We start from the raw sequence: 21,566 nt of genomic DNA, 5'->3' as shown, positions 1-21,566 counted from the left end.
GAAATAGTTTACTAATAACCTAGTTGCAAGTATAATGTGATCGTAGCAATTTGATTTGAGAGTAAAATAATATTTATAAAATTGAATGTTAAACAGAAAAGTATATTGATGACTTGTTTTTTGGCATATTTTATGAACCATGAACTATTAATTTTTTTAATTATTTTAAGATGATGTTTTATTATTGTCAATGTAATATATATGAATATATATATGTGTGTGATATATATATATATATATATATATATATATATTAATTATTTTAAGATGATGTTTTATTATTGTCAATGTAATATATATGAATATATATATGTGTGTGATATATATATATATATATATATATATATAGTGTTTGATTTGCTAGTTTGTGAAACTTTAATTACAAAATTGTGGTTAACTTGAGAGCTGTTTTTATTTTTTCTATCTATATAGATAAATGATTAAAGTAGAGGTTTTAGTGTGTTTAAGCTATGAAGTTTATGTTTTCAATTTAAGTTGTTAGCAACGACGAAGAATTTTTGTTTAATAAAGTACATCTTATGATTTATTATTATATATTTATTAGTAATTTTTTTGAGGACTTGTAATAAGATTTTTAGTGTTTTTTTTAGTAGGATTTTTATCATGTTTAAGACTTGATATTGTTAAGTACAATCATTTATAAAATAAAAATATTTAAAACTTTTTTTTATTAATATTTATGGTATGGACTATGTAAAGTTAGGTTCCTATCATTTGGTCATGTGTTGCAGTGGCCAATGGAATAGTTTCTGCGCCCTAGAAAAACTTTACTCAACAGAGTTACCTTGTAAAAAAAGATAAAAAAGAAAAAACCATTCAAATGGGTTTTGGGACTAAATCAATTAGTAGATTCTCATTCAAACTTTTAACTAGATATTATCATTTTTTAAAGGTTTTCTTGAGAATCGTCTTAAATTCATACCTTTTTTTTAACATATATTTGTAGTTTAGATACCAAAAGGACTCCTTCAAATGAGTCTGCTTGTTTTCTTTTTTTTTTTTTCTTTTTTTTTAAAAAAGCATTCAAGTAGTTTTTAGGACAAAATTAATTTAGATTGTTCAAACTTTTGGCTAGGAAGTATCTTTCTCAAAAAGGTTTCTAGTAGATCATATGTATTCATATTGTTAAGCTCTAGCCCTTCCCTTCACATGTGAATATATTTATAGATTTCTTTAAAAAAAACATTAGAGAAGAGTTAGAGAAGAGCAAAACAATTGGCATTCTTCTATTTCAAATCATAATTATTAAATTTGTTCTGGGTTTGACTGCATGTAAAGTTTAGATTACGAATCAAGTTAATTTATTTAAAAAAAATTAAATAATATCATTTTAAAAAATATATATTTAAAAAAATCATCAAATTTTAACCAAGTATATCAAATCATAAGTTAATCCAAGATTTTTTTTATCAAGTTAACTCCTCTTTATATTTTATATTTTATGAAGTTTAAGCTAAACACTTTATATTTTATATTTTATGAAGTTTAAGCTAAACATATCTTATGTTGACCAATACATTAAATACCATAGAGAGGTGTTTAACCGATATAAGAGTAAGAAATATGATTTTTTTCTTACTTTTTTTTTTTATTAAAAAATGGTTTGTTATCTATATGAAAGAAGATATGACTTATCCTTTGCATGCATAATTTCTGTCCTTTTCTCTTTATGTTTTTGAGTACCTAAAATTAAATGAAATGGCTGAATTAATGTCACTTTTTTTTTCCAGTTTAATTCAATTACAATGCATAACATTTTCAATACTTCCACTGCTACTAAGGTAAGTCAACAAGACCAAATATTACATATTGTTTTTGAAATTAGCAACGTAAAAATATCAAAATAGCAATATTTAAAATTTATTTATAAAAATAATATAGTTCTTTGGAATATACATGTGTCATATACACATAAAAAAAATTATGTAAATGTTACATGCACGAACTTTGATTTTTCATAAAAATTGCGCTTGTCTTTTAAATTATTTTTCATATATTTAAAGGTCATCCATATGACACATTGTGCTATTTTTCAAAAAAAAAAAAACTTAAATTATTTAAGACAAAATCTAATTAATGCTGCCCCGCATTGACATGTCACGTATTCAATAGGCCAGCATGTCAACCGGCATGTCAACCTAATCCCAACAACCAGTTGACATGTCAACTAGATTGATCACATGTGGCCAACGATTGATCGCACGTGGCCAGCCCTCCAATAACTTGTTGACATGTCAACCTGTTCTTTTCTTCTTCTTCTTCTTCTTCCTTCTCTGGACCGGATACACTTGCCTTAGGTTGATTCAGGCCGCTGTCCCCGTGACTCTACTGAACACCTGATCTACCATGACTGCGTGAGGATCATTTCGTTGCCTTTTGCTTACAATCTAACCTTCCCATGGTTGTCAATGAGTTGTTCTTTGATTTTTTTTCTTGGTGCAAAAAAGAAAGCATGCATGTTATCCTACACTATAGGTAATATACGTGGACACACTTGAGGAAATCTCTTCGCATCCATATTAAATTGTTACAACTCAAACTCTTTTTTTTAATGGATTAATTTTGAATTCATTCATTTTGTATATTAAAAAAAACAAAAGAAAACAAAAGATAAAAAGAAATTCCATTAAACCCTGTTGTGGTCAAGTGAGGGGCATTCTTAATAAACTTTAAACAATAATTTTAAGTTTTTGTGGTATTTATTGGTTTTTATCTTTTTTTTAGGGTTTATGGTGTAATTAATTTTTGTTTTATTAAAAAATCAATTCAATTTAAAAATTTAACTTATTAAGTGAGTTATAAGATATGACTCATATTATTCTTTAATATTTTTTTAAATAAAAGCCTTTCAAACTTGAAACTTATACAAATCAAGATTTAAACTTGTAACTGTTAAGTCAATTAAGCTCCAATATCATATTTAAAAATTAATTTAATTTAAAAATTTAAATTATTAAATAAAATTTTAAGATACAATTTATATTATTCTACAACTATTTTTTAAGCAGAAGTCCATGTATCTTGGTCAGTGAAGATTAAGTATTTGTTTATAAGATTGAAATCCAAAATCTTACTAATCCTTGGGGGTTAACTCTGTGTTTCTTTAACAAAGAAACTTTCAACAAGGCAGCCATTGTTACTATTCTGAAATTTGTCATGAGAGAAGGGATGATGAGTGTAAGTACATGCATCCCCCGCAAAGGCTTTGTGATTTGACGACAGTGCCATGGAATTCATCAAAGATCGAACTACATTTAAAGAGACTTACAGACAGACTCACAATTCATTTGATCTGCATGCAGTGTCCGCAACCACAGCCACTATAATAGATGGTCCACTAATAAAAATTTAGGATAAAAAGTTTTGTTTTTCTTGTTATTTTAAGTATAGTATGAAGCTTACTAATATCATGGGTATCAAAAAATTATATAATTATTAATTTTAAATTTTTTATAATTAATAAAGTTATATATAAAATGACCCGCACATCTATATTAAAAAAAAATATTAAAAAAAAGAAATCAAAATGCCAAAAACTGTACATAGAAGGTTGACATTTGAGATGGTGCACACGTTGTAGTTGACACATCCGTACTATTCATTTTAGAAAGTTAGATGGTGTATTTGTATGGTAGTAGGGTGGATGATGTTTTTAAAAAATAATTTTTAATTAAAAATATATTAAAATAAGTTTTTAAATGAAAAATATTTTGAAAAGTAGAATCAAAAGCAATGTAAATATAATAAATAAAAAACATCAAGATAATTAAACATTATAATTAATCATCAGTGATATATATATATATATATCTCGAGTTCTAGTTTTTTAAGTTTAAATTTTGGAACCAAAGGAGAATTTATTTTCTTAAATATATTTGCAGACAGAAGTAAAGATGTGGTCTTAAAACTATTTGGAAAAAAAAAAAGGGCTTAATCTTGATTTGATTGATTGGTATATAAATTAATCGAAAAAACTTGAAACCGTAACATAAAATAAAATAATTAAACAACCTATTCCTGTGAGGCTAACAATGAGCTAAATGTGAGGATAATTAAGAGAATGCATGAGATGAGCCGAAGGGCCATGTACGTTATTGGAGAAGAGGACAAAAATTGTTGAATTCAAAGGCATGTGTGCATGCTAAATGTCCCAGCATCTTTGGCAGGTAGGTCGGTTCTAATTATAGTTCTAACGTGACCGCCTCTAACTTGCAGGTTGTAATAATAAGACGAAGTCTACTCTCTGGGCTGCTGATTGGGTCACTAGCTAAATCCCCTCTGGTATAAATAGCCATCACGATTTCTCCTACTAACACTCAAGCTTTTTGCTCTAATCAGGCCAGCTACCCCGATATCTTCTACTACTTGTTTCTGAGTAAAGACACAAGAACGTAATGGCAATTAAAGCAATGCAAGATTTTGTATTTGTTCAGCTGTATCTTGTATTGAGCTTTCTTCTCCATGGCATTTATGGAGATTATGGTGGATGGCAGGTTGGTCATGCCACATTCTACGGCGGTAGCGACGCGTCTGGCACAATGGGTAAGCTAAAACAATAGAGTGTTGTTGTCGTGTAATTTCAGATGTACGTGTATGACAAGTACAAGTCTTGAATGCTTTAGGTCCAGTGTTTCTTACAAGATGTGGCAATGATTGCAGGGGGTGCTTGTGGATATGGAAACCTGTATAGCCAAGGGTACGGGACAAGCACTGCAGCTCTAAGCACTGCCCTTTTCAACAATGGCTTGAGCTGTGGTGCATGCTTCCAGATACGCTGCAACAATAGTCCTAAATGGTGCCATTCCGGTACCATTACTGTGACAGCTACCAACTTCTGCCCTCCTAATTATGCTTTGTCTAATGACAATGGTGGCTGGTGCAATCCCCCTCTCCAACATTTTGATTTGGCACAGCCTGCTTTCTTGCAAATTGCACAATATCGAGCTGGAATTGTTCCTGTACTCTTCAGAAGGTAATTTCAAAACGTCCTTAGTGACATGGTCATGGTATCAGCCATGACTGCACCTTAGTCTAGACCACCCAGAAGCTCTACTACTGTAATTACTTAATGCTTGACTAGCTGGAACAGCATCATTTTAGTTTGTTTGTGGTTTTTTACAGGGTCCCATGTGTGAAGAAAGGAGGCATACGGTTCACCATTAATGGCCATTCTTACTTCAACTTGGTCTTGATAACCAATGTTGCAGGCGCAGGGGATGTTCATGCTGTGTCTATCAAAGGATCTAGGACTGGTTGGCAAACCATGTCTAGAAATTGGGGCCAAAATTGGCAGAGCAACTCATATCTCAATGGCCAAGGACTCTCCTTCAGAGTCACAACCAGCGATGGCAAGACAGTTACCTGCTACAATGTTGTGCCTCCATATTGGCAATTTGGACAAACTTTTGCAGGAGGGCAACTCTAGTAAAGCTAAATTAATGTCCCTGTAGATTTGTTTCAAGTTGAAAAAAATTTGTGGTTATATATATATATATATATATAGGTGCGCGCGCGGGATGCTGAGGTTGCCGCCCAAGGCACCGGGGCTATCAAGTGCTAGTATGTATGTTGAGTTACCAACTTTGTCAACAACAAATGGCATGGGATGGAATAAGAGCACCTTTTCTACTCTTTATAGTTTTTGTCTAGTTTAAAAACAGAAGTGTTTGATAAAGAAATTGCTTTTGAAAAAACTAACGTTATCTCTGGAAAATATGAAGGATGCATGCCTCCTCTAGCTAAAAGAGTGTTTCACTCCTAAACACAGCGGTGTCAAACAGACCTTAAATATTGCAGGCATCGTGATGAATCAGAGAGGCAACCCAGCACAATGGTTCAGAAGATTAAAAGATAGAAGACTCGGCAAGCAAAAGAATTTGGAGTACTATTATACTGCAGGCATATGAACAATCACATATAGTGGCCACTCCTACATCACTTCATCATTAATAAATGAGAACTTAGCTTCTCTACAAAATTCACAGCTTAATGAGAAAACAGACTTGACCTTTGACATTGGAAGAAACCCCAACCAAAAACCATTCAACTCAGCTCATCATGTTTCAGGAGTTTACACACTTGATGAACACAAGTTCTTCTGCATGAAAAAACACCGCCTCTATAGTGCATCAGCATATACACCGTAATTCTAAGCTCAATAATTCAGCAAGGAGTATTTCACTCTCAAAACTATTCTGCCTTTCTCTACACCAAGCTTTCCGCCTGTAACTAGCCAATGTCCTGGGGGATCTTGTGGCCCTTTGCTCATCTCAGACATATCAACAAACTTTGCCAGCTTGTTCCCTGCAACATTTTCTCTTGAGGCTGAACTTGAGTCACCAGAGTTAGTATTATTTACAGTGGGGACTTTCTTTGACTTATCATTTGGCATGTGGTCCCACAAGGATCTTCGTATCGTGCAGCCCGGTAGCCTAGAATACAAAAGTTTCATGTATAAGACATTTCTTGAACCGAAATCCCACACTCCAAGCTGAGCCCCAGTGACAATGTAGACACAAGATTGGTCACCAATAAACGTTTCTGGGCTCTCAACTGGAGCAGAGCTCACATGAGAGAAATTCTTCCATTTCACTGGTTCAAACCATCGACTATCCTGCTCCTCAGGTCCCAGCCACTTGGGAGCACCAATTGCAACATGGGTGTCCCAGTATGGCAAAAGGATTTTTGGAAGAGATGCCAAGTGTTGAAGATGGATATGCAGGCGATTCTGCTTGGCTCCTTCCAAACATAATCGCAAACCTGTGACGGGCTTGCGCCCTACTGATACCTGCAGCCAATTTTAAGCAAAAATAAAATACCAAGTTTTGTCAAGGTTAACCCTTTGCATTAGCTAGTCAAATTGTCTTTGGGTTCAATTAGATAGTTACAACTGAAAAATCATGACTGCTTTACAGAGAATCCAATTAACAGTAATAAGTTGTTTGGTGGTAGAACACTCTCCACAAATCTCAGTTGCTACGTATATTTTATGAGATACAACACCAGCATTAAACTCTTTAATCCTGTTTCCCCCAAAAAATGTTAATAGTTGAGCCATCTTTCCCTTGGGACAGAAAGCATAGTTAGGTAAGAATGTATACCTGCTCCTGACTCACATAAAGCTTTTGCCCCATCATGCTGAACTGCAAAGAAGGGCAAACAGGTTCCTTTCTCTGGTGACCTGGAATATTGTCCTGTACAGGAGCCCAAATTCGAGGAATCTGGAACTCCAAAAAATATCTCAGCTCTTCAATCTGAGGTTTGTCTGGGCACAATTGTTAAAAAAAAATAAGGGTCATAGTTAAGAGTAGCACTACCTACTAGAAAAAGAGCACATAGGAGGGAAAGGATTCTAACTAGACAGTCATCTACTTGTCTTACATTCAAGATATAGAGCAATTGCACGACTCAGATGCTCAATTCCAGGTACCCCAACAAGGAGATCTGCGATAGGAACAAAAGTCATCTCAATGACATCTGGAGATGACTCTACAGTTCTTGCCCATCGGATATGATTTTGCTCCAGATCATCTCCTCCCCTCCTGCGGAAAATGACGGTAACATCCTGCATATAGAAGAATAACAGAACAAATTTTTAGACCTTCCGATAAATTTATCAGAGCAAGTTCTAGAACATAAGCCTTACACATTATTTAATTGTATGCAAATAATCTATTGACAAAAAGAGAATGCAGACTGCATTCATGCAAATACAAGAGTTAGCCACCCATGGCAACTTCTTAAATGCAATAAACTGAGATAGAATATGAGTGATCCTTTTTTTCCTGATAAAATCATGACATTAGCAAGAAAATGTTTTTGACAAAAACATCAAAACCCATTGTTAATTCATTCCAGATACAACTGATGCGTACAGGAAAACATCGTTGCAATGGGATTGCTATGAAAAGGAAAAATCCAAACAAGGAACAAATATGGAAAATACAAGACATATTTGCAAGCAAACCTTTTCAAAGAAAAATGATAACATGAAATTTATTCCAATTTCAACTAATCAATAATAGAAAACATAGTTACAATACACAGAGCAAATTTAAAGAAGGAACTGGACTGGGAACCACAAGACCAACAGATGGGAGTAAAACCTCGAATGCTCAGTTGTTGCATTTGGCTAACATGTTCAGGAAAATTATGTTTGGATGTAGATACTGTGCGTCGTCATGTAAAGAAATCTTGTATTCATTAAAATGACAACAAAAGGCATCATAATATAGTTCAACAAAGAGAACATTTAACATCAAGATTTCAGTGAGATAAAAGGGCAATTCTAAGAAAAGAAAAGGAAAAGAAAATAAAAAGATTGGCTTCTACGTACTTCTTTCCCAGTAAGATATGGCGCACTAGTTGGCTGAGGGTATATCCCTTGGCTGTTAAATATACCTGAATCACCACCCTGCTAAATCAAGAATAATCTGGTATAAGTCACAGGTGATCAAGAAGTAAGGGCATGTTAACGAAGGTGGACAAAGAAATAAGGAAAAATCACGGGACTAGCCTTATCCTTGAGTTTCATTGGACCTGAGCTCATATGGCCCTCTGTGTCAGAGAACCTCTGATTTCCAATATCCTGCACGTAGTGTTTAATCTCCATGGTTGACAAAGGCGATGACTGGTGTTGTTTAACATATATCACATCCTTACCACCAATAGTTACAGAAGTGATAACATGCGTCCCAAAATTTTCAATGAAGCTGTCAAAAAAAAAAAAAAAGATGCAGTTGTTATGGACAATTTAAAGCTTTGATGCCAATATATTCCTTCAGAGAATTAAAAATTTACACCTTGCCAAGGATGGAGGATCCCAGAAAGTTGGCACGGCCCTTATAACATTTTCATGCAGCACTAAGGGGGATCTCATAAGTTGGACCTTGGCAAGTGGGATATAATATCCATCCATCGAGAGGGTCTTTGTAGCTGCAGCATCAATATGCTTTGAACCGGTAAAACTAAATGCAGAATTGAAGCTACCAAGAGGAAGACCTCCTGATAGATTAGCCTTTTGATTAAAGTACTCCACCATCTGCAGTATTTGTTGTGAGAAGTGCATTAGAACAGCTACAGCAATCTCGTTCATTAAAACAGCTTGTATCAGTATTTCAAGAAGGGAAAATATCAAAAATGATAGTTTAGCAGTCAGTTCTTGACACCAAGGAATTTTGGCTAGTGCTATTTCATCTCAATCAGTTTTAAGATTAAAAAAAAAAAATCCTAGTCGAGCAACAGAGCTAATGTGTTAACTTGCAGTTTGCATTTTGAAACTCTGGACGTCATTCACTGCTCACACTCAAACACTCAAAGATGATTAAAGTCGTCTGGCAAGATACAATCCAAAAGTTCAAACATGGGTCTTGACCCATGCTCTCAAGCACAATAATTAAACACTACAAGAAAAAAAAAATCCAATAAAGCATCAAATAACTAGGCTTGAGACACATGCAATAACCCAGTGACAATAAACTGCAGAAGTAATGCAAGAGACAAGTTAAATTCTCCATCCACTTGGTACTGGTAGCAAAACCAAACCAGTCCAATCCTAATCGGCGTCTTAAGCAACTAAATTGATCAATATCAATTCAAGCTATCTTCAATACCACCCACTATAACCTAGTCCTCAAAGCACGGATTCTTACAACACAGGAAAACAACATCACTTCAAAATCAAAACAACAAAAATTCAAAAACCCACCTCATGAAAGGTGCAAACACCTGAACTCTCGCGGCCAATTGGGTCCAAAGAGCTCCTGATGTCCCTGGAAACATTAGGCAATAGAATCCCACCAGCTAACAAAAGATCTCTAGTATGTTCACCATCAATCTCCACCACCTTAGACCCAGCAACTCCTTTACAATACAGCAACCTTTTATCATAGTTCACATCAAATCCTCTCCCAAGAGCTTGCACAGCGTTCATGGCTGTGTGCATTGCTGCAGCATTAACACTTCCTCTCTCTCCCATTTTAGCTAAATACCCAATTCTTTGAAAATCATTTAGACCCTAAAAAACTAATCTTTTCCTCCATTCCCTTGATGGGTTTTCCAAAAAACCTTAAAGATCAAACTCCTCTCTCAAAAACTCACAAAAACAGATTTTTCCTCCATTTTTTGCTTCTTCAATTGACAAAGATGAAGTCAAAGAAATCTCATTGATCGGTATCTTCCTCTAGATCTTGAATCAATCCAAAGAAACCAGACTAAAAATCTAATCTTGAATGCATCCACTAGCTAGTACGCCACTTTCTTTCTTTATCTCTCTCTGTATTGGTAAAAAATCTATCCTGTCATGTAAGAGACGAAAGCATTGACTTCAAGTCTTTAATCTTTACGGAAATGTTTTCAATGTTAGCTAGCGTGTTGGTTTGCCCCAGAAACTGACTGCTAAAAATTCTTTTCATTCTGACATGTACGTGGTAATTAATTATTGGAAAATTGAAAAAACGAAAAACGAAAAATAAAAATAAAAATAGTTTTTTTTGTTACTAAATTGATTTTGATTTTATTTTATCTTGCTGAATTTATAAATAAAACACTTGATTACTTTTAAATGACTATAAGACAATGATTTGCGACCTTTTTTTTTTAATCTATTTTTTACACAGTACTCTATTTAAAATCTTGATTCTAAATTGTTTAAATTATAAACTCATGCATTTTTCAGAGAATTATTTTTTTATGCTAGCATATAGGTTGTGCTCTTAACAGTTATAGATTTAAATGCATGGAGATTAAATTATTTTATATGACCGAGTCTTACATCTCTATTTAAATTATGTTATTGATGAAGATTTTATTTTATTTTATTTTTATATTTAAATCCAAATTAATAATATGTGATGCAAATCCAATAATGACGAAAGGATTACATACTCATTAGTGGAATGGATTTTTTTCATTTTTTTTTTGTTGACTTTGCCTTGATATTTTCTAGCTTCCACGTGAGAGTGATAGAATCCATGCCGACTCCCTCCACAAACTTGGTCTCGTTTAGATTCGTTGATTATTAAATATAGACTTGAATTCCAAGTTCTTGAAGTTTCAATAATCACTTTAATTATCCTAAAAAGAAAATTCCAATTAGCACATCCTACACGGTTGATTTCACGTCTAGAGATTTAAATGATGATTTTAACCATTTGATCGGGTAGGAGACATACCATCAATGCATTTTGCAAATGTCATCATCATCAATGTCTAACAACTATCGTCCACATATTTATGCTAATTGCATGAAAAGATTGCTTTTTAAAAAAAAATTATTTCCTATAAAATTTACAATATTTTAGATGTTCTGAAGTCAGAGTTTAAGAATGAGTTTATAAAGACTTTTAGGGTGTTCTGAAAGGTAAAAACAAATTTAAAAATAAGGTTTGGAATCCGAAAACCTCAACCTTGATTTTTCGAGAAACCAGAAAGAAGAATAATCTGAGAAAAAAATCAAATGATATTTACATGAATTGGATGGATGTTGTTGTGATTCAATTTCAAACCCTTTTGGCTCGTTTTGCTGGGTGGTGGTTGGGATTTGTTCTCCGCCCTCGCCTGCTGCCATCCACATGTCAAATGCTGTAGCAAATGCAGTGGGACATGGTTTTACTTTTGATGTCGTCAAAATCACGAAGAACTATTCAGCTGATTGCATCTCATGGAATCCAACATAACACAAGGAAGGGGGGGATGATGGATCACGGACTGTACAAAGGGGGATGTCGCAAGAGATAAATCTTACTGAAATAATTCATGAGCTGCCTGACGAAGGAATGGGTATGTATGTATCTGTTCAGAACAGGAAGAAGATGATGGATTCTTTCCATATTGCCAGCCAAGTCATGGCCACTCGAGCAGAGCAATGGCATCTCCTATTTGGACCATAATGAAACAGTGACCTTTCACAGGAAAGTGAGTGCATTGCTGACCTTCATCGTTATCCTCCCCACCTCTCAAATATATGGCACCAGCCCTCGCGCAGCAGCCCAGCCAGCGTGCTCGTTCTGGGTGCGCACAGTTGCATTACAGGCTAAATAGATGAAGGCACCATGTAGAGAATGGCAGGTCCATCTATTTGTCAGGGAGTCCAGGCAACATGGTCCATGGCTGATGCTTCACCAGCTAAAAGACAGCCCCGACTTTATAAGTTTTCACCATCACAATCAACCTCTATATAGTCGTTTCGTCAGTAACTTTGTCAGTAAAGAAAAGATGTGCATTATTGGCAGAAATAATGGTTAGCAGTAGGTCTTCGTGTGATGCGGAACGCCTGTCATCAAGTGCAAGCACAGGAGATTCTGCCATGATAATTTTGATGATTTTTAAAGTGTTTTTTTTTTAAAAAAAAATATATTAGAATATTATTTATTTTATTTTTGACTTTGATATATAAAAAAATCTAAAAATAAAAAAATAAAAAAATATTTTTCCATCATAAAAACATAAAAGTCATATAAATAAACCAAATAAGTTCTCTTTTAAAACATATATAATATTTTATTTGATTTTATTTTTACATCAATTGAGATTTTATTGACATGTTCTGCACATTTAATTTTATAAACAATCGGTTGGCTATAATAGCGAAGATGGAGATCATATTCAAATTACATTATATTCAAATCAATCTAAAAATATTTTAAAAAATAATTTATAACAAAAAAAATCAAAATATTTTAAAAACATGATTCAACTACACTTCCAAACACAACCATAGCCATGCACCACCAGGCAAAAGCTACAAGACAGTTTGCATAAGCATGCTAACAACTTGCATTGAAGATATCTGCAGGTCTTAGCAACCAGTGCTCCATATCACATACACCATACACAAATCCTGTGTTTTTCACCAAGCCAGCAGCAAAGAATGAAGAAGCCACCATCTAGAATCGATCCAGCATAATCTAAAAATAGTTCTTAGCAACTGGATTAGTGAAAAGACCCCCTCCCCCTTTTGTGCGAATTGCATCTGTGGGAACTCACTGCAATTAGCGGCCAGATGAACCATGGTGACTGGCTATTGCCGGAGTCAATAAGATCTTATAAATTCAAAGCTATTCTCCAGTAAGCATTTTCGCATACCACAAGAACTTGGTAAAATGCATGCCATCATAAAATCTACAAGTAAATAATGAACCATGATCATTTAACTCGTTAGCTGCTATTAATCTTAGCAGAGAAGCATTGTAAATATCATAGTGGTTTCACCTCCGACTGTAAGTACCAAAACTGTGAAGCCAGATTGAAGTATGGAAACCATATTCAAAAAAGGAAAAACGATATGGACATAATTGCTAAACCCAGGTATTTCCTTTACAAAAAGGTCCACAGACCATCTAAACAGTCTAATCGTCGTTTTATTTTCCGACCAAGTTTCCTCATTAAGTCATTTCTGTTCAGCATTTGTTTCAATCCTACACTAATCACCATCATCTAAGCAGTTAATAAAATTCTTCTATGACAGGACAAGTTTCTGTGAGCTGGTTCAAAAGGAAAAATTTTGAAAAATTTAGCCAGTCAATGGGTGTTCCTGGTCTTTTTAGCCGTGAATAGTTGGCGAAGGAAAGCAAACTTTCCTCTAGTGCGAGAAGAAAACTCGGTTATGGTGCCATTACTTGATGATGCTGCCTCATTGGTGTCAGATTCTGGTAAGGATGGTGTCGGTGAAGGTGGTGAGAGTGTGAAGAGAAATGCATTGAGCATCCGGATGATCTGGTTGAAGCTAGGCCTCAAGTTGGGGTCTTCAACCCAACATGACTGCATGATAAATGCGAGGTCAGGGGATACATCCTCTGGAAGAGCAGGCCTCTCTTGCTGTATCCATTAAAAACCAGGTTAGTTGTCTCCGAAAACAAATAAATACCAGGTTAGAAGATTTGATAGCAATAAAGCAGAATATCATCTGCAAAGATGGTCCTAAAGTGGCACACATCACAAGTGCACAAGGAAAAAACAGCAGACTGCATTTGGATTGCCACTTGAAGTTGTGATCCAACATTAATAATAACACACACAGAGAGACTTGTTTGCAATCAATTCTTCACCTTAAAAGCAGCAGCATAGGCAGCTTGCAAATTTGACATGCCTTCAAATGGCATGCGGTTGGTCAACAACTCCCATAACACAATTCCAAAGCTGTAGACATCAACTTTGTTATTGTAATGCTTCTTTTCTCCCTGGCGCAGTGTCACGGTGCTGTACAACTGCAAAAGAGCTGTTAGTAAAACAGATGGAAAACTGAAAAGGATTTGTATTCTACATGCAAATCAATATACTATTCTGAAGCGGAATGCTGATAACATATGATGAATGCAACCTAGCCATTCAACCCCAGATATCAACTAAACCTACAGAGTAAAGAACCGCACTGCTTATGAAAACCTCATGCTTCTAGTTGTCAAGCAAATGCAAAAAACTGTGTTTATGTGATCCATCTGGAGCAACAAACAAAAAAAATTGATGAAACAGAATGAATAAAAAATAGCACTAAGGCATACAGTACATTCGTTGTTGAAGGGTGGTGAAATTCAGAATAAGATCTTCTATGTAGTTTCTCCGCATGTCACTCTTGATGAAAATCTACAAAACCATGAACTAATGGCAAAAATGGAAGAGGAAAAGACTCTTGATATAAAAGACACGTTCCCAACTATCAATATTTGTTTCTGTTGTTTTCCAACAGTTACATGACTGATGTGTAACCATCACCTCTGTTTTAGCAGAAGAATATTGATGCACTGCAGGGCTTCTTATGCTGCTAATATCAGGTGATATTAAACCAAAATCAAACTATGTTTGCAACAAGGCACAAACCTCAGGAGCCATCCAACGGTATGTTCCAGTTTCTGCAGTCATCATCTCAGTTACAGTTTCTTCTCTTGCAAGACCAAAATCTGCGAGCTTCACAGACTTCTGATTTGCCGTAAGCAACAAATTGTCTGCATCAGGAAAAAGGTTTTCCAATCATTTTGGTGAAAGGGATAGACATTATTTATAAATTACTTGAGGTGCGCAATGTGGTCCAGGAAAACAACGTTCTTTTTTGAAAGCGCAAACAACATGAAAGTCACAAGCATCATTAACCCTGACTCAAGATGCAAAGGTCAATTACAGAATAATTTAGAAGACCTAAAAAGGAATTGGACTCAAATATCATGCCGTGCCAATGGCCTAATTGAATTACACGCTGAACGAAGTCATAAGACTAAAAAACAGCAATCAAGATGACATTATCCCAAAAATTTAAAATCACAGACCTTAGTAGAATGTCACTTTCCCAATCGCAGAATCATAGAGGTAATAAATAAAGGTTGCATGATTCCAAATACATGCTCTTTTTGATAAAAGGCTAGTGCAAGGCTTGATCATAGTAATATTCAAATGCATCCACATTATAATGCTAAACATAAATGAACTTTGAACTCTAAATTTTGACACCAACATAAACGTAAAAAAGTAAATCATTGAACATGTTCTTACAATACCTGGCTTAAGATCTCTGTGTATAATCCCATTAGCATGCAAACAATCCATAGCTCGCGCAACATCAAGAGCAAACTTTATGGCCACATAGAGGTCTAACTGTTTTGGACGAATACTAACCAAGTACTTCCGGAGTGACATCCCTGGTAATAACTCTGTAACAATCACCATAAATGGATCCTTACAAGCCCCAATAAACTGCAAAACCAACAAACAAAAACACTGTCCTGACTGATACATAAAAATTACGTTACATTACCCAAAAATTAATCATAATCACACTTTTTACCTTGACAAGATTCTCATGTTTAACTCGAGACATCATATTAACCTCTCTTGCAAACCGATCCTCAAGCGCAGCTCGTTCCTCCGACGTAGTCCCTTGATGAAGAACCTTAATGGCCACAATCAGATCACCGTACCTAGAAACACACAAACAAACATTTTCAGCAATCACCTACCACGTAACTAACAATAACTAGAAATAGAAACCACTCCCTATTCAGTAACAACAACATATCTTTTTCTCAATAAAATAGGAACCTACACAATCTTTTATAAGAATTTAAAAAAGAAAAATCAAGTTTCAGCTGTCATCAGCAACACTAACCTTCCTTTATAAACTTCACCATGGGCTCCTTCGCCGATTTTATTTCCGATAAACAACAATTTAGGGTCAATTAGCAGATTCTGATCAATAGAGCCGTTTTCCTCAACGGAAGTTCTCTGCTCGTAAATTTCCTCTCCTCCTCTCCTTCTCTCGCAACTCATGTTGCTCAAAAGCTTCCAAAATTGTCAAACTATCCCTGAATTCCTCATTTCCTGAACAAAATATCTCTCTGTTTTTCCGTATATATATTTTCTGATTTCAACTTTACCAAATTATACATCCAGATATTTCTACACGGCAAGATTAGGTTAAAATGAATTAATTTTTCTCTCTTTTTAGCTTCGGAGAGAAGTAAGAGAACAACTTGAAATCTTTTTCACAAATAAAATAAGGAGGAGAAGAGAAGAAGCGTCTTGAGATGGATTGACGAAGAATAGTTGAGCTCCGGCGATATTTTCCGACGGAGATGGTGATTTTCCGAGGCGATGAGGAGGGTTTGTTTGCTTGTTTACTAAAGTTTTTGAAAGTGGAAGGTAAGAGAGGAGGGAGAGAAAGAGGGGAAAAAGCAGCGAGAGAGGAGGGGGGAGTGGGGTGGTATTCTTGAGAGAAATGTGAAGGACCACTGAGAGGAGAGCACGTGGAGAGCAAAGAAATCAGGCGCCTTCGAGGTAGGTCAGCACAGCAGCAATTCGGACGTTGTTGGTCCAGCAGCCGCTCAGATATGGTCGCAGTCACGTACTCGTAGTGGCAAAACCAGGCCTCTTCAGCTCGGCTTACTTCCTAACTTGGCTTGGCTCGCTGCATCAGCCAATCGAGTCTCTTTCTTTTCCACATTTGTCTCGTGCTGATATAAAAGTTAAAACTACAAAATGAATTTATAATTTAGCCTCTTTATTTTTAGTGATTTTTAAGTTAATCCTGTTTTATTTATTAAGTTTATATTTAGTACCTCCGTCCCTTCATCTTTGTATAATTAATTAATTAATTAATTGGGTCTTAACTATTAATAAAGCAGTCAAACTTTCCTCACCTAACAAAATAACTTGATTTAGAATCTCTCATGAGCAAGCGGTTTTCATAATAGAAGAGACATTTAGCGAGACAAGTTTCCGCTTGTTTAAGAAGATTATTATAAATAATTTAAAAATGTTTTTATACGAGGATAAATACTGCAGTGTAGCTGAAGAATTAGAGTTAAAGAGAAGAGGAGACTGTTGCCTTCTTTATTCGTTATTTTCGGGAGGAGAAGGGGAAAAGAAAAGCAAAGTGATTTAAGTGAATAAATAAATAAATAAATCACTTGCTTTTCTGCTAGGGGATAAATTATAATGGAGAAAGTATGGGAGACAAGTGGATTTGGGACCTGAGAGTCTCCATCAATCTCAGTTCTAATGATCTATGATTCCCATTAACCATTCAATGGGGGTGTCCTCGTGGCCCTGTATGTTTCCCGTCACCTTCTACACAGGAGACGACGGTGAAGCTCAAGAACACACACAGCAGGCCCAGAGAAAGCTGCCTTGCAAATGGGTTTCGTTTTTTTTTCTCCTTTTCTATTCTTTTATTTTGATCTTCCTGGAGGGATTGTCTAGGGCTACTAGCTTGTTGTTTATGAGGAGGTAGGTTTTAATTTATGATATTTTGATAATTATTTGATATTTGATGATAATAACTATCTTTAATGCCCTAAAGTTTCCCTGTCCCTTTTGCTATCACATGGAAAACTGTCACGACTCACATAGTCCTTGAACTCCTCCACCCTTTCCTTCATGAAGGCAGCACCAACCCTTTCCGCGTAAGTTTATTACAATTTGGTGCAACGTCATAAAATGCAAAGACGCGCAAATTTACAAGGGTAATTATAGACTTGTTCTTGGTGCTTATTAAAGCCATAACCAAGCTAAAAAATTATAAGCTCATGCGCCGGATCAAAGCTTGTTTTTTTATGTTACTTTGTTTATTTTTATACTTTAAAACTATTTTAAAACATTAATTTTTTTATTTTAAATTAATTTTTCTTATTATTTTTAAATCATTTTGATATCAAAAATAACTACAACCATATTCTTAAATACTCACATATTAAATCATATTCATAAATACTTATGGATTAAAGCACCATTTGGAAATACAGTATTTTTAAAAAATTTAAATTCTTTTTACTAAAATTTAATATGTTTTGGGTTGTTTTGATATGTTGATGTCAAAAATAATTTTTTAAAAATAAAAAAATATTATTGGCATGCATTTCAACACAAAAAGTTATTTGAAAAGTAATCACAATCATACTACTAAATAATTTCTAATAAATTGATTAATATTAATGATTTTTTTAATTTTTATAAAAAATAATTTTATTTAAAAAAAATTAATTAAGCCTAGAAGATTTCGAGTTGACCACGAAAATTCAAAGCAGGCGCGGTGCTTAAAACGAAGGAAGAGGAAAGGTTTTCAAAATAAAATAAAGGCAAACTGGCATGCCACGCTAATCCATTTGCCTTGGAATTTTTGAAAGGTGGACAAGTTCAAAAACTTTCTGGCATAAAAGAGAGAAGCAAAAAAGTTGGAAGTTAATGGTTATCACTTTGGTGGGTGTGCCTAGCCCTCATGATTTCCTCAGCTTTATTGGCTTCGCTAACAGTACGGGTTGTTTTTAAAAGTTTTTTATTTAAAAATACTTTGAAATAATTTCTTGAGATTTTTAAAATTAACTTATCTAGCAATTTAAAAATATAAAAAAATTATAAATAAAAAATTCATCCTCCACGTATACTCTTATTGCAAAGACCCAAGTGGTGTCGTTATAGCGAATTGGGAGGCTCTCGGGTACGAACGGTACCGCCGCCTCCTCCTCGGGCTCAGGCTTTCTTTCATTAAATGCTTTCGCTCGTGGAGCATGATTTATTTATTTTGATAGACTGTTGGGCAGGGAGGAGCCATGGAGGAGTTGCAGGGGAGTTGTCCACCACAATCTTCGAATTCGAAAATTGATGATACGCTATGAATTGCAAGTGTCCAAGCTAGAATTTGTTACCCAACGGGTATTCGGCTCTGTAGTTATCCCTTATTTTACTCGTATTTTATTGCATGTTAAATAATATCTTTGGAAAAAAAAAATGTGCAAATTTTTTAATTTTTTCTTAGTGTTTTCAAAATAAAATAAAAGAAACTTGACAATCAACTTTGATTAATTTAATAATATCATAAATAAAAAATAAAAAAATATTAAATAAAGTCCAACTAATTTAACACACAGAATGACAATTGAGATTAAAATAATATTATAAAATAATAAAATTATAAAAAATAAATTATAAAAAAATATAAAAAGAAAATCCAAATGAATCTGTCCTTTTTTTCAAATCAATATCACAAAACTACCAAATATTAAATACATATCCATTGTTATTGATAGTATTAATTACAGATGTTTTAACACTAATAACTATCCAATAATATATATTATTTTAAAAAAGAGAAATTCATTACCTCTTGATATTTGAAAACATGTTTAAATTTTTTTAAAATGGGTCATAATTATGATTTAAATATTTGATGGATGCAGAACTTATCAATTTCAAAAGCTTATTTAGAGATCCACAATCTAAGAACAACCACAAAGCCATCAATGGTTGTTTTCTTGATCACAACCTGCTTTGAAGACATACTTATATGTTTTTTTTTATTCAAACCTACAAAATACTTTTTCTTTATTATTCATATATCTTGAATTTTCGAAATTGTTAGTGATTTAATTTAATTTTTTTATATTCTGTCCTCGTGTCGACGGACCACTTAAGCTACTCGTAGCTTCTGAGCCTTGGATTATCCATAATTTCCCACGGCTTGTGAAGAAATCAGTATTGAAATGAGGACACACTTTACAATAATGAGCTAGCTCCCCTCAGAAAGTTTTCTTGTATTGGTCAACAGACAAAATCATGAAAGAAATATACGATTGCCTAAGCAAGTAGCTAGGCCATATTTTTCATGTAGCTCTCGTGTCCGTGTTCTTTATTATACCAACCCCATATATATATATATATAAACCACTTAAGCGACGTCAATGGCTGGCTCCATGAATAATGACCTTTAGCCATAGTTTTAAAATCTTATACATTATAATGTCCGGGTCACGGTAATAAGAGTTTTTTCGGATTCATGTTAATTTTGTTTTAAAAAATTAAAATAATATTTTCTGATAAATTTTTTTCTTGAAATAATTGATAAATTAATAACTTTAATTAAATCAATTTTATTTTTTAATTTTTTTTTATCCAAACCAACGGAAACTCTAGATAGATTGTCTGATATCAGCAAACAAGTACAAGTTTTTTTTTTAAAAAAAATACTCCTAGCAAGAATACAAAAACATGCTAGAAGGTACAAAAATTGGAATTGGATTAGATTTATTAATAACTTCAAGACCCTTTGACGAAAAATATCCAAATTAAATATTGATCTTGCAAGCTAGTTTGGTGTTCACTCTGCCTCTACAATGGAAATTTTCATTGCTTTTTTTACCCTAATAATTTATTTATTTATTTTTATCTTATTATCCGTAATTCATTTCGGTAATTAAAGAGTTACCGTTAGTAATTAATAAGATGAGAAGTTATATAGTCATAATAGAGACCAAATTACTTTAGTTTTCTCTTGCAATGAAATATATTATTAATTTTTTAATTTAAGTTCAAATTCTTCTCTTGAAAAAAAAAACTAAATACCATTGAAATTTCAAAAAATAAGCCTATTAATCACACCAATTTTCAACTCCATGAAGCATTTTGTCACTTACAATGCAATTCTCCATCTTTGGTTGTCCAAGCATCCACCACAAGTATTAATTTCCTCCTTTTACATAGCGAGGACAAAAAAAACAACTTTCAACGCATTTTTCTTTGTTTGGGAGAGGAAAATGGAAAGAATATCTTCCACCATGGCCCAATCTCTCCATTTTGAAGAGAAATAGGGTGGGAATTCATTGAAATGACAATTTTAAACTTTGTCAATGCTGTATAAATTACAAAATAAGATGGTTTTGTGGTTAAAATTATTTTTTAAAATATTTTTTTAATTTTTAATATTAGCACTTTAAAAAAATAAAAATAAAAAATAAAAACTTAATGTTAAAAAAATTTAAAAATTACATTTGGACGACCAAAACAACACTTGTCCTCTCATTCTATATATTTAAATTAGTTTTCTCCATGGTGCTTAGATAATCAAAGCTAATTGATATATATATCAGCCGGTTCTCTATGAAGATCTGGATTATACCGAAATTGAATCTAGAAAATGTTGTTCCAAGTCTACTCTGTTTGAGCGTTTGTATATTATTATTTATAAAAAATAAATTAAGATTTTTTACTTTTAGAATTTGAACAAGGATAAATAAATAAGAAAGAGAGAAAAACAAGACGAAAAAACACCAGCTTTTTCGACCTTCCTG

At 33.8% G+C, this 21,566-nt stretch overlaps 3 protein-coding genes across 3 annotated transcripts; 1 reads left to right on the top strand and 2 right to left on the bottom strand.

Annotated features, from left to right (window-relative positions):
- Window positions 1-4,245: 4,245 nt before the first annotated feature.
- LOC105115928 (expansin-A8-like) lies at window positions 4,246-5,654 on the top strand. The gene is made up of 3 exons (XM_011013013.1): window positions 4,246-4,563; window positions 4,681-4,993; window positions 5,143-5,654. The coding sequence occupies exons 1-3, from the start codon at window positions 4,416-4,418 to the stop codon at window positions 5,444-5,446; spliced, it is 765 nt and encodes a 254-aa protein (XP_011011315.1). The 5' UTR covers window positions 4,246-4,415; the 3' UTR covers window positions 5,447-5,654.
- A 231-nt stretch (window positions 5,655-5,885) lies between these two features.
- On the bottom strand, window positions 5,886-10,344 carry LOC105115927 (MACPF domain-containing protein CAD1-like). Its single transcript, XM_011013012.1, has 7 exons — window positions 9,728-10,344; window positions 8,823-9,061; window positions 8,537-8,732; window positions 8,357-8,434; window positions 7,402-7,585; window positions 7,122-7,285; window positions 5,886-6,808 (listed from the first exon to the last, which is right to left on the bottom strand). The coding sequence occupies exons 1-7, from the start codon at window positions 9,995-9,997 to the stop codon at window positions 6,176-6,178; spliced, it is 1,764 nt and encodes a 587-aa protein (XP_011011314.1). The 5' UTR covers window positions 9,998-10,344; the 3' UTR covers window positions 5,886-6,175.
- Window positions 10,345-11,649: 1,305 nt separating this feature from the next.
- Window positions 11,650-16,787, bottom strand: LOC105115926 (Protein kinase superfamily protein). The gene is made up of 7 exons (XM_011013010.1): window positions 16,115-16,787; window positions 15,794-15,926; window positions 15,507-15,702; window positions 14,836-14,960; window positions 14,067-14,225; window positions 12,794-13,836; window positions 11,650-12,192 (listed from the first exon to the last, which is right to left on the bottom strand). The coding sequence occupies exons 1-6, from the start codon at window positions 16,273-16,275 to the stop codon at window positions 13,540-13,542; spliced, it is 1,071 nt and encodes a 356-aa protein (XP_011011312.1). The 5' UTR covers window positions 16,276-16,787; the 3' UTR covers window positions 11,650-12,192; window positions 12,794-13,539.
- Window positions 16,788-21,566: the final 4,779 nt, after the last annotated feature.

Source organism: Populus euphratica, unplaced genomic scaffold (genome assembly GCF_000495115.2).
Source record: "Populus euphratica unplaced genomic scaffold, PopEup_1.0 scaffold808.1, whole genome shotgun sequence".
NCBI classification, from domain to species: Eukaryota; Viridiplantae; Streptophyta; class Magnoliopsida; order Malpighiales; family Salicaceae; genus Populus; species Populus euphratica.
This window is presented reverse-complemented; position numbering and strand designations above follow the sequence as displayed.

What these genes read in the sequence shown, in the direction of transcription:
- LOC105115928 (XM_011013013.1), top strand. Translation starts at nt 4,416, where the DNA reads ATGGCAATTAAAGCAATGCAAGATTTTGTATTTGTTCAGCTGTATCTT. An exon ending in CGACGCGTCTGGCACAATGG is followed by an intron (nt 4,564 to 4,680) that starts GTAAGCTAAAAC and finishes CAATGATTGCAG; the next exon opens with GGGGTGCTTGTGGATATGGA. An exon ending in GTTCCTGTACTCTTCAGAAG is followed by an intron (nt 4,994 to 5,142) that starts GTAATTTCAAAA and finishes GGTTTTTTACAG; the next exon opens with GGTCCCATGTGTGAAGAAAG.
- LOC105115927 (XM_011013012.1), bottom strand. Translation starts at nt 9,997, where the DNA reads ATGGGAGAGAGAGGAAGTGTTAATGCTGCAGCAATGCACACAGCCATG. An exon ending in GTGTTTGCACCTTTCATGAG is followed by an intron (nt 9,062 to 9,727) that starts GTGGGTTTTTGA and finishes CAAATACTGCAG; the next exon opens with ATGGTGGAGTACTTTAATCA. An exon ending in CAATGAAACTCAAGGATAAG is followed by an intron (nt 8,435 to 8,536) that starts GCTAGTCCCGTG and finishes TTGATTTAGCAG; the next exon opens with GGTGGTGATTCAGGTATATT.
- LOC105115926 (XM_011013010.1), bottom strand. Translation starts at nt 16,275, where the DNA reads ATGAGTTGCGAGAGAAGGAGAGGAGGAGAGGAAATTTACGAGCAGAGA. An exon ending in GGTGAAGTTTATAAAGGAAG is followed by an intron (nt 15,927 to 16,114) that starts GTTAGTGTTGCT and finishes GTGTGTTTCTAG; the next exon opens with GTACGGTGATCTGATTGTGG. An exon ending in AACATGAGAATCTTGTCAAG is followed by an intron (nt 15,703 to 15,793) that starts GTAAAAAGTGTG and finishes TTGGTTTTGCAG; the next exon opens with TTTATTGGGGCTTGTAAGGA.